Source organism: Amblyomma americanum, chromosome 4 (genome assembly GCF_052857255.1).
Source record: "Amblyomma americanum isolate KBUSLIRL-KWMA chromosome 4, ASM5285725v1, whole genome shotgun sequence".
NCBI classification, from domain to species: Eukaryota; Metazoa; Arthropoda; class Arachnida; order Ixodida; family Ixodidae; genus Amblyomma; species Amblyomma americanum.
The window spans coordinates 37390759-37405875 of record NC_135500.1 but is presented as its reverse complement, the minus strand read 5'-3'; the positions used below and the strand labels follow the sequence as shown (position 1 = coordinate 37405875).

Here is a 15117-nt window from a genome sequence, read left to right as displayed (position 1 = left end):
GGTGAGGGTAGGAGGAAGAGGGGGCATGCAGCATTTAGAGGCACTCGCTTGCGCTCATGTCTTCCCTCTGGTCTGTCTTTGCGAGTGTCGTTGCCCGCATTTAAGCTGTCCTTGCTTCGCGTGGCGCATGCATTCGTTTGCAGCACGACCTACGGCCTTGTCGCACTGTGACTACTCTCGTGGCAGAGGTGGTGTGGACATGACAAAAGCATGACTGGCTCAGATAAATTCTAACATTATCACTTGCAAGCGGAGCACGAGGAGTGGCTAAATTCGCGATTTTTAAAGCAGTTTTCTCTCGGAAAAATTATTTTTTTTAATTTCACAGATATTTCGGACCCTTCAATTATTCGAACCTTTTTCCGGGTCTCGCTGAGTCCGAAAAATCAGTCGGCAACTGTAAGCCCTTCCATTTTTTTTAACATGCCGAGGTGAAGCAGAGCGGAAATCGGGAGAGGGAACGAGCATGCGCGCTGGTCATGCCTCTGTAGCTAGCGTCGTCTGCTTGGCTGTTCTGTTTTGTGCGAAGCAACCCCTGCGAAGCAAGTTTTATGGCCGAGTTCCGAGAGTGTTCGTTTCGTGTTCTATCTGCTACATGTTTGCGGCTTTGGACTGGTGTTAACGCGTAGTGTTCCAAGCACGAGTCTACAGGCTCTGGTTGTATTTGCGGGTAGCGTGTCGAGAGCATTTGCTTTAACGAACTTAACACTGCAAAATCGAGGGTCCTCTTCAATCGGCTTTTCATAAGTAACGATTGCAACTGGTTTCTTGGGCATGCTAGGCAGTTCCCAAATGTATGCTCTTTTCAGAATCACCCGTATTATATGCGATTCAATAATACGTTTTGAGCCAAGCCAGATACAGAGTGCCCACTTCCTGGAATTGTGTGAGAGAATAGGGTGCCACATCTCTGCTTCAATGTCTGCAGTCAAACCCTGCTCCAACGAATGCCGCGACAGCGAAATTTCCGCCATAACAAAGTATTTCCGATTCCCCATCAGCATACCATACAAGGCAATGCAATTATTTCCCTCACAACGAACAATTCTCGGAGTGAGGTTCCGCTTCAACTAAACTTTTCCGAGTAAGCGGGCTTTTTCTTTTTGCGCGTCCGTATCTCGTTAGGTTTCACCAAGCACAGCTGCCGTAGACAGTGCACTTTCAACAGCGCAGCTAACATTCCGTGGTGAATCAGAATTAGTGTGCAGTCATGTACACATAAAGATATGTGCAGCGTTCATTTCAGTGTGAAGCAATCACGTCAACTCAAATCGGTGAAAATGTTAAACGTTATATGATAATCGGTGGCTAGTTCCAGAGCACTTTTTCCTAGGCTTTTTTGCGGAGCATGTTAGGCATCAGGCCTAGCGACACCGAGCAAGCGGGGCACAACAATCCGCGGTAGGGTGCCCGGCGCGCCGGTGGATGGCACATCTTCGCAAGGAGCCTGACGTTGGCTAAGCCACTCGTGTCTCGCTTTTGCGCCGCAGGCGAGCATCGTGATAATGCTTCCCCCCCCCCCCGTCTGGTGCACTCCTGCACTGACCAAATACAGCTGCTGTGTGTCGGTAGTTCTTGGCAGATGTCACAACAGAACGTTACTCCGCCAGTAGGTTCGTGCCGCACATCACAAAACGTAAAATGTTTTCGAAAGATCGGAGCAACTGCATTTTTGACACGTCATCTAAGGGATTGATTTTGACGTGCATGCGACCGCTGCTCAACACGCAGTGAGGCGGTAGCACGCGCGCATAGTCCACGCTGAAATGCCTCCGTGCAGCGCGGTCTAAATATGGGTTCTCGCACGACAAAAGCAAGGGCGCTTTTAAAATGCATTCAGAAAAAAATCTTAGTTCCGAAAGGAAATGTAGTGAGTGCGTTTACTACGCGATTCCGAGATTTTCGGAGTGGCAAGAAAATCGCCATGACACCAATTTCGAAATGGCGTAAGAGCAAAATTGACAAATTTTTGTGAAATAAATGTTGTTCATGAACTATTCGATCCAGTCTACCAGTGTTGTGGCCCACTTTCACGACAACGAAGCTTCCGCTTCAAAGAAATTCACGGGACCTGTGAAAATTTCGTTCAAGCAGGATTCGACTGTAGTTAACTGTATAAGAAACTATGGAACAGACAACTCAACAGCAGAAAAAGCTGCGTGTAGCAGACGACTCGACACCAGAGGAAGCTGCATTGAGCAGACAACAAAGCGCCAGAGAAAGCTTTGTTGCTGATGCCAGGAGTACAAAAAGGATGGTGGCGAAGAGGCCTGGTTAGGTAGAGAAGGAATGTAAATGGGTTCTTGCCTGAATTTTTGCCATTTTTTTTTAGTTGTCATAGCTCTGACGTCTTGGCAAGGTCTTAACAGCCTGACCTGTGTGCTAGGCTTGTTTATTAGAGGTCATTACTCTCTAAACTGGGAGTAGGGCTTCGCAAGCATCACATAAAATAATTGACATGTTGGTTTTGTCTGACCTTGAGATGGCGATCTGTCCGAAGTACCTTGACCTACTGATGGCGATGCACGCATGCTTATGTGACGTACCGCGACTTGCGAAGCATCAGCAGCCTGGCCGACCAGACAGTCATAGCTGTCAAGGCACCACCTGAGACACGCCTGGAAGTGCCTGATCCCCGCAAGGTAACAGTTAACCGTGATAAGTTATACGTGCTCATTGAAGCCCTAGCTACATATACATACCTAGACTGGAGGCTGTACATTGATTTTTACCACCAGTAGTTCCTTAATCCTATTTATGCTCCAGCGGATTACCTGTGGTACAAATTTTAAAGTTTGGTAGTGTTTATTTCTGCTTGCAGTACTGCATTAATTGCAAACATAGCTGCAGAAACTGTCTTTCCCAACCCATTCATCAGAGCACAGTGAAAGTGTTGGCTGCCAGAGATGCAGGAGGCCTGCTGAAAAATAAGTTTGTGCACAAGTTGAGTCTAACGGCAAACCTGTCATTGTAATGCTGCACTGGCAGCTAATGAAGCAGTTCTGAATTTAGCTCGTGATTGGCTGCTTACACCTGCCTATTTTCGGAGAACTTTATCGTCCCAAAATTAGAAGATTAGATAGCCGCTGCTATAGCTTAGTTGGTTTAGCACTGTATCCCAGGTGAAAATTTTCATTTGGGAATGTGCTGGTTCAACATAGCTGGGATTTCGCAGATTCTCAACAAAGTTGGGGCCAGCAGCGACCAGCAGCTGCTGGAACCAATAGGTGCTTGCCCTGCTAGCACTGAAACATTAAAATGAGTTTTCTCAGTGTTTGGATAAACAATTCGTACAATGACCTCTTGTTTTCTTTCTGAAATATTACTATTAAGTGCGAAAGCAACCGTTTCTATAATGCTAACTGCACACAGAAAATTAAGCAAAATGCTCGTGACCTACGCTACAATGTGTCAGTCACCCTACAGAACCACTCAGGTTGCTTATAGTGAGAGCAGACATACAGCTTTAAACCCCTTTCGGCAAGTAGTAACGAGCAATATTAAACTACATGAACATACACAACTTGCGTGTAGAACTTGCACACTCACATTCGAATTAATACAGTGGGCTCATGCTTATATATGCATTATTAAAGGAATACTAGATGTGTCAGTGAGGAATGGTTAATGAGCAAAGTCTTATCAAATTTTGGCACCTTTACGCAATTTATAGCAGGCACAATCCAAAAGATAACCGAAAATTTTTGTTAAGACTATTATTACTATCCAAACAATAAGAAAAGTTCTCCAAATTGAAGAGAAAAAAAAATTGTGGAGTGCACTTGAAGGTGCAGTAAACAGGAATCTGAACTCGTCTTTTTACCACGGAAACTCTATCTACACATTCCAGGCATTCTTAGAAACTTCGAATTATTGCCCTGTGCGGCAGATTGCCCTAATTAAATCTGATTAAACGTCACGGCTCCCGCCTTTTTTTTTTTAACTCAACGCGGTAGGTAGGCAAAGTCAACCAACGCGTCGGCCAGTCCCGCGGCGGCTTGCTGCTCTGCCATCGGCAGAGTGATACGTAAATCAAAGAGTCCACGTGCGTTTTTATTTCTGTGGTCCTAATTTGAAGCTATATATTCTGTGACTGAAACTGTTTATTCACAGAAACCTAAAAAAAAATAAAAGCGAAAGCGATGCCACCACTGGACTGGCTTAAGGCACTCCTCGTGTTGGTTGACTCCGCCTACCTACCGCGTTCAGTTCAAAAAAAGGCGGGAGCCGGGACGTTTAATGCGATTTAGTTACGGCGTTCGGCTGCTTGGGATAATAATTCGAGGTTTCTAAGAATGCCCGAAACGTGTAGATAGAGTTCCCGTGGTAAAAAGTCGAGTTCAGATTCCTCTTTAGTGCACCTTTAATCTCCGCCTTAAGGGTATGGCGCAATAGCTTAGTTGGCTAGGCTTTCCATTCTGAGTAATTGACACCTTGGAATGCATTTTTTTCATTTTTGTAATTTGGTTTAATTAATTGATTAATTACACACTAAATTTTTTAATTACCTTCATGGAGCATTTTAATTTCTTTAATTAATAAATTACACTGATTTCATTAACTTTTCATCGTCAGTCACACACCAGTCAATCACAAGAACCACAAATTACTATGATCGATTTTTTTTTCGCAGCCCCGATTATTTCTGATACGCGGTGCCGACTACGCTGACAGCTTTTTGACCGAATGAGCTGCATATGCATATAAGCTCTCAGCTGGAGCCAGCAAGCTCTGTAGTCGGGCAGGTTTCTGCTGGAACCAGTTGGTCCTGTGGAAAACAGGCAAGGTTCTTTCTGGGAGCAATTGGCCCACTCGAAGTTTAGCAAGGTTCCTGTTGGGACCAACTGATTCTGGGTATTTAAGTTTCGACCATTGCCATTTTATGCCATTTTAGCCTCATTGTGAACAAGGAACCCGTACGGGTTCCGAAACGTCAATTTGTTTTTACTTTGACTTGGTCAGTGACTGTAATCTTTTGCTTCTGCTGAAACCAGTAAATACCAGCACAAGGCAGCAGATTCCCAGTTAGAAATTTTCTCCTGGCATGTGACATATGGAGTTCTTCAGTTTAGGTCCCACTGGTGGCATGGGGTTGGTTTGGTTCTTTTCACCAGTAAATTATACTTGAGTAAAAAGAAAACATTACGCTACCAATTTCCCATTGCTAAAGACCGCAAATGCAAAAAAAACTATATATAAACATTTCCCTATGTTTTCCTTGGTTTTGGTGGCCTTTGGCTTCCATGTATGTGTGTCATAATGAGCCACTCATTTCCTTGCCCTTATCTGCACTGTGGAATAAAAAATTTTCTGAACTAAGCTCGGTCAGATGCCGCGTTTCACGTCGAAAAGAGCCAAATTCAAAGCTTGCATGCTGTTATCTACCAAATTTGAATTATTTTTAATTGCATGACGGTGCTCAGTTGCTCAAACATGTGAAGCATATTGTAGAAAAGCTTGGATAGCGATATGGTTTGAGTGGGTAAGAAACTGGCATTTTTTGCAGATTTCGAAAAAAGCCCCTCAAATTTCAATTTTTCTTTGAACCAGTGAGCGCTTTCCTACTTGATGAAAACATCGGAAACTTTTTGCTTTTGTAAACCTGGTTATAGAAACGACTGATTATAACGATGGCATTTGCTAACCACTTGAATATTATATTAAGTGGGTTCGACTGTATTTGGGGCTAATGAAATGCAAACCTGAGAGATAAAATGGAAAAGGCAGGTTAGGGGGAATTTAGAGATAAAGTACTTGTGGTTAATTATCATTTTGATAGTGCTGATCAACCTGTCGTTCACTTTGTCTTGTTTATACTTTTTGTTTGTTTTTCATTTAAAATATCCAAACACTGCCATGTCGCCTTCTTTGATATTAACAGAGCATTGTTTGTTAAGTGTGCTTAAGTATTCATAACAGATGGACTCTACTCATGCCTCGCCCTTTTGCTGGTGTGTCAAGTCACTTAAGTGTACTTGGTATTTGCTCTCTTTCCTATGAGAGTGTAATGCTGAGCAGCCCAAGCTATGTGGTGGAGTTTGGAGTGTGCACAATTGCATAATGAGCTGGAAACTTTCTTTATTGCATGCATCTTCATGTTTTGCACACATTTATGCAGTACTGATTAGACCCATAGACAGAGACTAGTTGCGGCCATAAAATAAGTCTGCAAAATCAGACTGAAACAATAGTAGGAAATCACAGGCCTTTTTTTTTTTCATACTAATTTACAGCAAAAACCACAAAGCATATCTATGCAACTAACACACTAGAAATAATCATGTGCACACTACAGCTGAAATAACTAACTTCTCTGGTCATATTTTCCTGGCTCTGTGATCAGGGCTTGCAGATATGGCTCAAGAGTGACAAGGGGGAGATTGAGGTGTACCTGTCAAACCCCGAGGATCCTGCGGGCCTAGGCAGTAGCAGCAGCAGCAGCAAAGCAGAGAGTCCAGCACCCGTCCTGCTTTCCTCGGGGGACCTCGAGGAAGAAGAGATGCTTGCCCAGTCTGCCACGGGGGGACCATCTGTAGGTGGGTGTCACTGTCCCTAGAGAGAGCCCACAGCGTTATTGGCGGCGTGGGTGTCGTGCATTATTTTTATTTCTTTTAGTGTGCTAGCTCTAGATGCCTTGCTAATGAAAAAGCCGTTCTATCTGAGGTTGAAGCCGGAGGATGGTGCAGGCTGCCCACATCCCTTTGGGTGTTTTGCAACAAGGAAAGGGGGAAACCGGTTTCGCCACAGTTGGGGCCAAGTATTACGTTGGCTGCAGCAAAGTGCCAGGCCAGCTGCATCACTGTGGAAAGAAGGAAATCATGTTATGCTAGTTGCTCTCAAGATGAAATAGGTTACAGGATAGCTAGAGTTCAGTGGACTGCTAAGCGTGCGGGTACCCATTCTGCATGGTACAGTTACAGTGCCTGCCTAAAACATTACTGCTTTGCCTTATCATCAGCAAAGTATAAGTATTTCACACACGATCTTCCATCAATTATGAAAACTAATCCTAAAAAGTTTTGGAAGCAGATATGCCCTAGTCGTGACACTAGATAGATAGATAGAGAGGAGGAGGGAAAGGCAGGGATGTTAACCAGAAAAAGGTTCCGGTTAGCTACCCTGCATTGGGGAAGAGGGATTAGGGGACTAAAAGGGGGAAGAGAGAAGGGAAAAAAGGCATAACACACACACGCACATCGCTGTCACAATTTGTCACTCAATCCAGTCGCTCTCAAGTAGGCAAAGAGTGCCTTGTATGCCTTGAGGGCAGTCGACTGCTGTGGCCACGGACCGAGGATCTTTTGCTCTGTTAATGGGCGAGGATCGAGGCGGTCCAGGGCACAACACAGTGTATGTCTTGCACTCACAAATGCAGGGCACTCACAGAGAAGACGAGCGATGGTCTCTTCACAACCACAGCTCTCACAGGCAGGGCTGTCGGCCATCCCCATCCGGGAAGCATAGTAATTGGTAAATGCAACACCGATCCATAAACGGCATAACAGTGTTGCGTCGCGACGTTCTAAGTTACGTGGAAGACAAAGGCGCAGTTCGACTTGTTCTCTTTCCTTACAAACTAACAACAGCCCCATTCCAGACAATGAGTGCCCCGCAATATTTAACACCTTCTTCTCATCTGTGTTCACTTCTGAGGACCATTCTAATTTACCCGAAGTTCTCGATCTCGATTATCGCTACATGAAAGCCAGTGAAATAACTGAGGAAGGTATTATGTGTCGCATAAATAATGTTAAGGTATATACTTCAGCTGGTATTGATGGCATTAATTCTAAAATATTAAAAAATACCATTTCAGTAAGTAGCAAATTCTTATTTCATATTTTTCAGCAATCACTAACTACAGGAATTCTGCCCTCTGACTGGAAAATAGCTTAACTCATACCTATATTTAAAACTGGAAAGAAAACCTCAGTTGAAAATTATCGCCTTATATCTCTCACGTGCATCTGCTGCAAAATGCTAGAACATATAATTGTATCTCATGTTTTCTGTCATCGTGAGCACAATAACTTTTTTTACCGTAATCAACATGGGTTTAGAAAGGGTCATTCCTGTGAAACACAGTTATTCGAACTAACCACTGACTTGCATTTTAATATGAACGATAACCTGCAAACTTATTGTATATTTCTTGATTTTGCCAAAGCCTTCGACCGCGTAGCTCACTGCCGCATAATTACAAAATTATCATCACTCCGTCTTGACTCGTTAACTTTATCATGGCTTCGTAACTTCCTCACAGATCGCCAACAGTTCGAATTGTTAATAATTTGTCCTGTAACCTTTCCCCAGTTACCTCCGGTGTGCTGCTGGGCAGTTTACTCGGCCCTTTAATATTTCTTATATATATAAACGACTTACGTAATAACGTATCTTCCTCTATGCGAATATTCGCGGATGATTTTGTTATCTACCGCCCTATTAAATCTGCTAACGACCATCTGCTACTCCAGTCAGATCTTCTTCTTATTAATGAGTGGTGCAATAAATGGTTAATGATCCTTAACATATCAAAATGTAAAATCATCTCATTCAGCTGGAAACATAACAATTCTGACTATACATACCATATTCAAGATGACTTACTCTCCCATGTATCCCATTACAAATACCTTGGTGTTAACCTTTCGTACGATCTTTCATGGTCTTTTCATATCACATCCATATGCGCTGTGGCCTCAAAGTCATTAGGTTACATACGCCGTAACTTCCTGCTAATATATTCGGAAACTAGCATACCTAACATTTGTTCGACCACAGCTTGAGTTTGCTTCCTCCATTTGGTCTCCTTATTACAACAACATGGTCACCACATTAGAAACCATTCAAAATAGGGCAGCCCGATTCATCTCTAAAAACTATAACTACCATTCAAGCGTCACTCAGATTAAAACCGATCTTTCTTTGCAATTTTTAGCCATACGCCGTGACATCACTTTGCTAACATTATTTCACAAGTACGTGCAATCCAATAGATCATGGTCATTTCACCTAGATGTCCCATCTCGCAGATCCAAAAGATTGCACAATCATCTCAGTTTTACACGCATCTATGGTGACACATTAGCTTTCAATTCATCAGCACTTCCGCGAGCCATCAGATTATGGAATAACCTCCCAGGTCTAATCCTGATACCTTCCATCACCAACTCAATGCACATTTCACTGAAGCCATCTTAACATGTTGATGCAATCTCTTTTACGTTTTCTGTTACACATTTCGTTTACTTTTTTCTCTCCATTTGTTTGTATTTTTGTGTCCAAATTTTGTTGACACTAGTAAACGTGCCATGTGCTTTTTTTTTTTTAATTTTACTTTTTGTGTGATGTGCCCTGGGTTCCTTTTTTGGATTTATTTCGATGTTCATAAGTCAACTTTACCTTTACTTATGTGTTCCTATGCCAACTGTTCTGTATTATATTGAAGTGTATAAAATTTTTACTGATCATGTATAGTGCCTTGTTTTTGTTTGTCCCCTTTTAAATTTGTTCTTGATATTTTGCCACCCCACTTACGCAATGCCCTATGGGCCTGTAAGGTATTTCAAATAAATAAAAAACAAATAAAAAGAAGACATGTGCATCATACTACCGTAAAAGCTCGTTACTTCGAACTTGAAGAGGACCGGAAAATTGTTCGAATTAAGCGAAGTTCGAATTATTGAATGGGCGCTAGAATGAACGGTCATTGCACCCCGCCACGCGGGCAGAATCCGAAGCAGTTACATCTAGACTCGTTATCGCAAGCTAGGTGCTACTACACGTTTATGGTGGGCGATTCTGAGAATTAAATTCATGCAATCCTAATGGGAAATGAAATCAATTGATTGGCCAGTCATGCGCCAGACTCAAGTACTGGAATGCATTCGCATGAGCAGCGAGCTTTAGGGCTGAAATATAGGATGCTATTTATGCTCCAAAACAGGTTTATTTACGGGGAAGGGTCGTCAATATTAAAAGCAATCAGTGATGTGCATTGGCTTGCGTTTCTTCTGTCGAGACTCCATCAGCATCATCTGCAGTTTGCCCAAGAGCTCCAACGCAACATCTGAGTTCTCATTGGCACAGAAGTAGCGTGCTGCAACATCGAGCGCTGGCATAGGCTCGTCGCCGCAGTCGGACTCATAACTGTCACCTCTGCTCACTGCACGTGAGCCCTGTGGCGTCTGCTGACAGCATGCAGCCTCAATTGTATAGGCGTCACTCAAGGGCTCCAACACCTCAACACTGCTGTCCACGTAGCTCGCGGCACCAACAAAAAGCATCGCAGCAAGCCCCGAAACCACCATACTGCGTTGTGAACACCACGTGATCGCGACCCAGCGACCGCGTCACAACGAAAACCTGGAACGGCTTGCGTTGAAGCATCTGCAGCGTTGGTGAGTGCTCCGGCAGCGAAAACCTGCTTCGGCATGCACCGGAGCGCGGGCTCCGCCAGCTCCGTGCGCTCGGCTTTTTTCTTTTCAATTATTTTACATCTGTAGTAAATTTGCAGCACGTTGTACTCACTATGGGTCAACTTCTATCTACGAGGAGTGGTGTCAGCCAGGGGCCCTTAGTTCTAATTAACCATAGCGGATGATGCCGACTTGTTCGAATTATCGGGAGTTCTCCCCCATTGAAATACACAGGGCTATGCCGGGACCTCTGCATCAGTTCGAATTAGCGAGCATTTACTGTAATAAGAGACGAGAACATTTGCATCATGCCGGTTCTAGTCACATGTTCAGATTGCAGCAGTGGAAAACCACATTGTGAGTGGGATGTAGCTGGTGTAGTGTGCCAACGAAGCGGTGATTGTGCTAGTGCACCTTCATTGCATTTATACTAAAACCTCGATGATACAAACTTGGATAATTCGAAGAATTTCTGTGGTCCCATAATTTCTAATGCGAATCTTGCCTGATAATTCAAAGCGGGTGTCTGCTCTGGCCCTGTTAATATGAAGATCTGAGGTGCTATGCGGGAATGCCCGATAGCGATTTCGCTGCAAACCGGCAAAGCAACAACCCTTAGGAGCCGCAAGGCTGTGCCACCAAGAGATGCCGATGCTTGATAACGCGAAGTGCCCCAGCCCCTGTACTCCCAGCACAAAAACCAGTCTATGGTACAAATTGTGGACTGCTGAAGCGCACACCTGCGCTTGTCCTGTGATGTGGTCATTCTTGCTTTGCTTCCACGACTGTTGTGTATAAGTCGACCTTTCTTCAGAGAAATGACCACCCAAATTTGGGAGGTTGACCTATATGTGGAGCTGACCTGTTTGCAGAGTCTAAGGTAGTTTTTGACGGCGGCCGTTTTCATTAGGACACGTAGGGCTCCAGTCATCAGAAATAGTCATTAAAGGGGTTGTGAAGGGGGCTCTAATAAAGTTGCGGCATGCATGGGATATTGAAGCACGCCGCTTCACGAATAGTGTCCAGCAAAGATTTTTTAAATGCGCTTAGTAGAAGCCGAGTTATCTGTAGTTAAAATTTGAATTTCTGCGTCTTCACGCCTTTCCCTCTTCTTTCGTCACTTTTTGCATGCTGGAAGGTAGGCGCTCCTTTGCCAACCTCCCTCTGTGAGCGGAGCTTCCCAACCCGCTGGAGATAAGCGGCTCATTGGCCGCGGCCACGGTAGCTGCATGAAATCTGAAAGAATCTAACCAATGGCCACCTCTCGCCATGTCTACGCAGATGCGGGGGATGGAGGAGGGTGCGAGCATGAAAAAGTCGCCGGAAAGGGCTCGCCAACTTTGACGCGTGATTGTGGGTCGTCTGCTGCGTGTAAAAGAGTATAATTTGGCTCTGGTCTTCATGGCAACACAGTGCAGTGATTAAGTGATTTAATGTGCTCTCCTCGGAAGGCGTTTCAGAGCCCCTTTAAGTCTTTTGCAGATCGGTTCCGCTGAAGAAAATTCAAATTGCTGCCGTTTACCCGGTGTTGTCATTCTGGTGGCTGCTTCCTCTGATGAGCGGTAGGCACCGATAATCTCCGAGGCCTGCGTTGCGCTGGAATCCATAACTGCAATACCGTTTGCAGCTCAGTTTGCCGCTAGTTTGTCGGGCGGCACGCGTCTGGAAGGCAGGATGGAGCGCCGTTTTTTTACCTTTGATCTCCATTGGCTTCAGACTGCTTTCCTTGTACAGTAAAAGCTCGTTAATTCGAACTCGAAGGGGACCGGAAAATTGTTCGAATTAAGCGAAGTTCGAATTGTCAAATGGGCGCTAGAATGAGTGGTTATAGCACCTCACTCCGCGAGCAGAACCCGAAGCAGTGCATATAGACTCATTATCGCGAGCTGGGCGCTACTACATGTTTGTGGCGTGCATATTCTGAGAATTTATTTTTTTTTTTATTTCCACAATACTGCAGACCCTGATTTGAGTCCAGGCAGGGAGGGCAGAAAAATACATTCACTCAACACAAAAACAGTTACATCGTAAAACACAGAACAATAAAATTGTGCAATGTAGTACATATATTTAAAATAGCTCACAGAGTGCCTTGTCAAAATCAACAGCCGATATCACCTGTAGAGGCAGGGCGTTCCATTCGTCAATTGTTTGTGGAAAAAAGAAAATTTAAAAGTGTTAGTATGCGCGAAGTATGGTGCTAAGGTGTGATCATGATGACGACGAGTTCTACGCGTTTCTGAAAACTGCACATAGGGGACTGGAGAAATGCCTAGTTTTCCATGGATTAGCTGGTGAAGGAAGGATAGGCGGGCTATCTTGCGTCGGACGTGGAGTGGTTTAAGGGCACAGGGTAAGCCCTATACTTCCCATGCATTTTAGGCCATGTTGAGGTACATGTTTCTCACTAACTAATAACAGTAGCCTAATAATACATATATCATTGTTTGCCAAATTTTGTGCTCTTTTTACTGAACTAGAATATTTGAAATGTGTTGAAAATTCGATTTTTAATAAAATTTTTTCCGGTAGTACACAAATCTGGCCTTTCTTTGCGCATTTCAAAATTCATAACAGAATAAGTGCGCAGTGAAATTGCTTAATTCTAGTTCAGTAGTTGGCAACACTTATGTAGATGATTGCAAAAAAAAATCAGCCGTCTGTCTTGAAAGGCATTGGAAATAATGGTACCTTTGTAAGAAAAAACACTGTTTTGAGATAATAGAGCGTAAAGAGAAAAAAGATGTGAAAAACCATTTTTTATTCGCAGAAACGCCTCCATAGTAATTGGTTTAATAGCCCCCTGCTTCGTAGTCACTGTCGCCGTCATTTTTTCGCTTTTCGGCTTGTCGTTTTGACTGTCGGGCCTCTTTTGTAAGCCGTCGTGTTGCTCGGTCCGCAAAGTACATGCGCTTATGGTCAGCTTCCCTCAGCCACTTGATGGTGTTGCTCCCTGGATTCAATCCACACGCCTTCAAAACGTTGGCCCGTGCGATGCTACCATCATTAAATGAAAGAACAGCATCCAGTGTTGCCATCCGTAGGGTCCGAAGCCTAACAAACACATTCTTTGGCGCGCGTTCCCAAACAACATGGTTGAACGACTCATTTGCATTTTGAGTTCGCCCATGCAGGCACTTCTCTAGGAGCTCAGCCTTCGATAGCTCCCTATAAATGGGTTTGATAGCCTCCAAGACAGATGCAGGCAAACTCTCCTTGTGGAAAAATGGCTTGCCCTCTGACTGACTTCTGTTGAAGGCACACCACGTATCAGGTCAATTTGGGCAAAGTCCATGGCATGGGTCATCGTCTGTGGCCGATAAGTGGAAGAAGGTTGCCCAAACGGCCTTTCGCATTTCATCCAGGTTTCCTACATTTCTTCTGATGGCCAAACCATAGTACGTCTGGAGCTTGTCTATTACTGCATCAGTCAATCGGCCTCGGCCCGAGAGGCTCTTTCCATCAGAGAGTTTTCCTGCTTTGTTTCCTTTTTTTAGCCTTCGTAACCTTGTGCCCATCCTTTTTTGCACGTGCCCTATGCACTCAACCTTGGATATTTCAACGGAATCACCATATGGCATTTGGGCCTTCACAGCCATAAAAGCCTTGCTGTCACCATCCCCAAGGTATTTGACGTATCGAACGCCGTGAAGCTCCTCACTCCTGCCGAAAATTTTCAGTGCTCCTGCGACTTCCATTCCACCGCTGGTGCCTTGGTAGTTGCTTTGGCACACCTCTCTATGAAGGGGGTCACTGTTTGTACCCTTGATGCTGCACTTTGGACAACGTTTAGACAAAACCTCCACGTCCAGCACTTTCCCAGAGTTTACACTGGTCGCAGAGACTATGCCGTTATTGGAAGTATGGCCTCGCTTCTGCCAGCTTCCATCAAGAGCAACTGCGATGTCTTTATCCCCCTCATTCAGCTGCACAGCTTCGTCAGCTGCCCTTTTCATCGACTCCTGAGCAGCAGCTTCGATGTGACCTAGAAGCTCTTGATTGTATTTCGCAAACTTTGTCGGCGGCTTAGGAAGGTTTAGCATAGCACAGAGTATATTTCCTGCAGCCATTCCCTTACCAATGGACCTCAAGGCATACACTAACCTGAGGTTGGCTTCATAGAGGCCAGAAGTAGTTTTCTTCGACGTCTCAAATCGTTGTGCGGCACTACACACTTCACAGTTCAAACTGTAAACGCTTGCAACACCTACCCGTTTTGTCACAATTTCGATGAGCTCAACACTTCCACCGCACTCTCTGCACACACAAATCTGTGTAATTGCGGCACAAATGCCGTCCATGTCCATTAAGGCATATTGGCTGCTGCTCTGTAGCACATCCTCTTCCTGGAAGCACAGAGAAAATCTTGAAAGCTTCGATGTCGAGGAGCTGGCGCGTTCGTCGTTCGGGATCTCATTCGGTCGTGGACATCCTTTTGCTTTTTCACGATGAGCGTAGCGGTTGCCGTGAAATTCACGCCTGACGAAGGCCTTCTTTGCCCTGGGCATCTCAACTTATCAGCAGCAACCAACACCGGCACAATTTACAATACTGATCGAAAGGGATAGCACTCGGACGCAGCTGCATGAAGGTTGCAGAAACGTGGAAAAAACGTGCAAAGCGTCTCAAGATTGTCTTGGCTAAAAAAGAGGAGCTGTACAATAGTTGCCAGACAATTTTTTATATGTAGCTGATTTTA

The 15117-nt window shown here is 44.5% G+C and overlaps 1 protein-coding gene across 2 annotated transcripts in view; it reads left to right on the top strand.

Moving 5' to 3' along the window:
- The window catches only part of LOC144127871 (transcription factor E2F3-like), a 44337-nt gene that overhangs the window by 11806 nt on the left and 17414 nt on the right, over window positions 1-15117 (top strand). For both annotated transcript variants that reach the window (XM_077660847.1, XM_077660848.1), the window contains exons 5-6: window positions 2528-2642; window positions 6344-6536. In XM_077660847.1, coding sequence (XP_077516973.1) covers window positions 2528-2642; window positions 6344-6536 — 308 coding nt within the window. The remainder of the gene's footprint in view (window positions 1-2527; window positions 2643-6343; window positions 6537-15117) is intronic.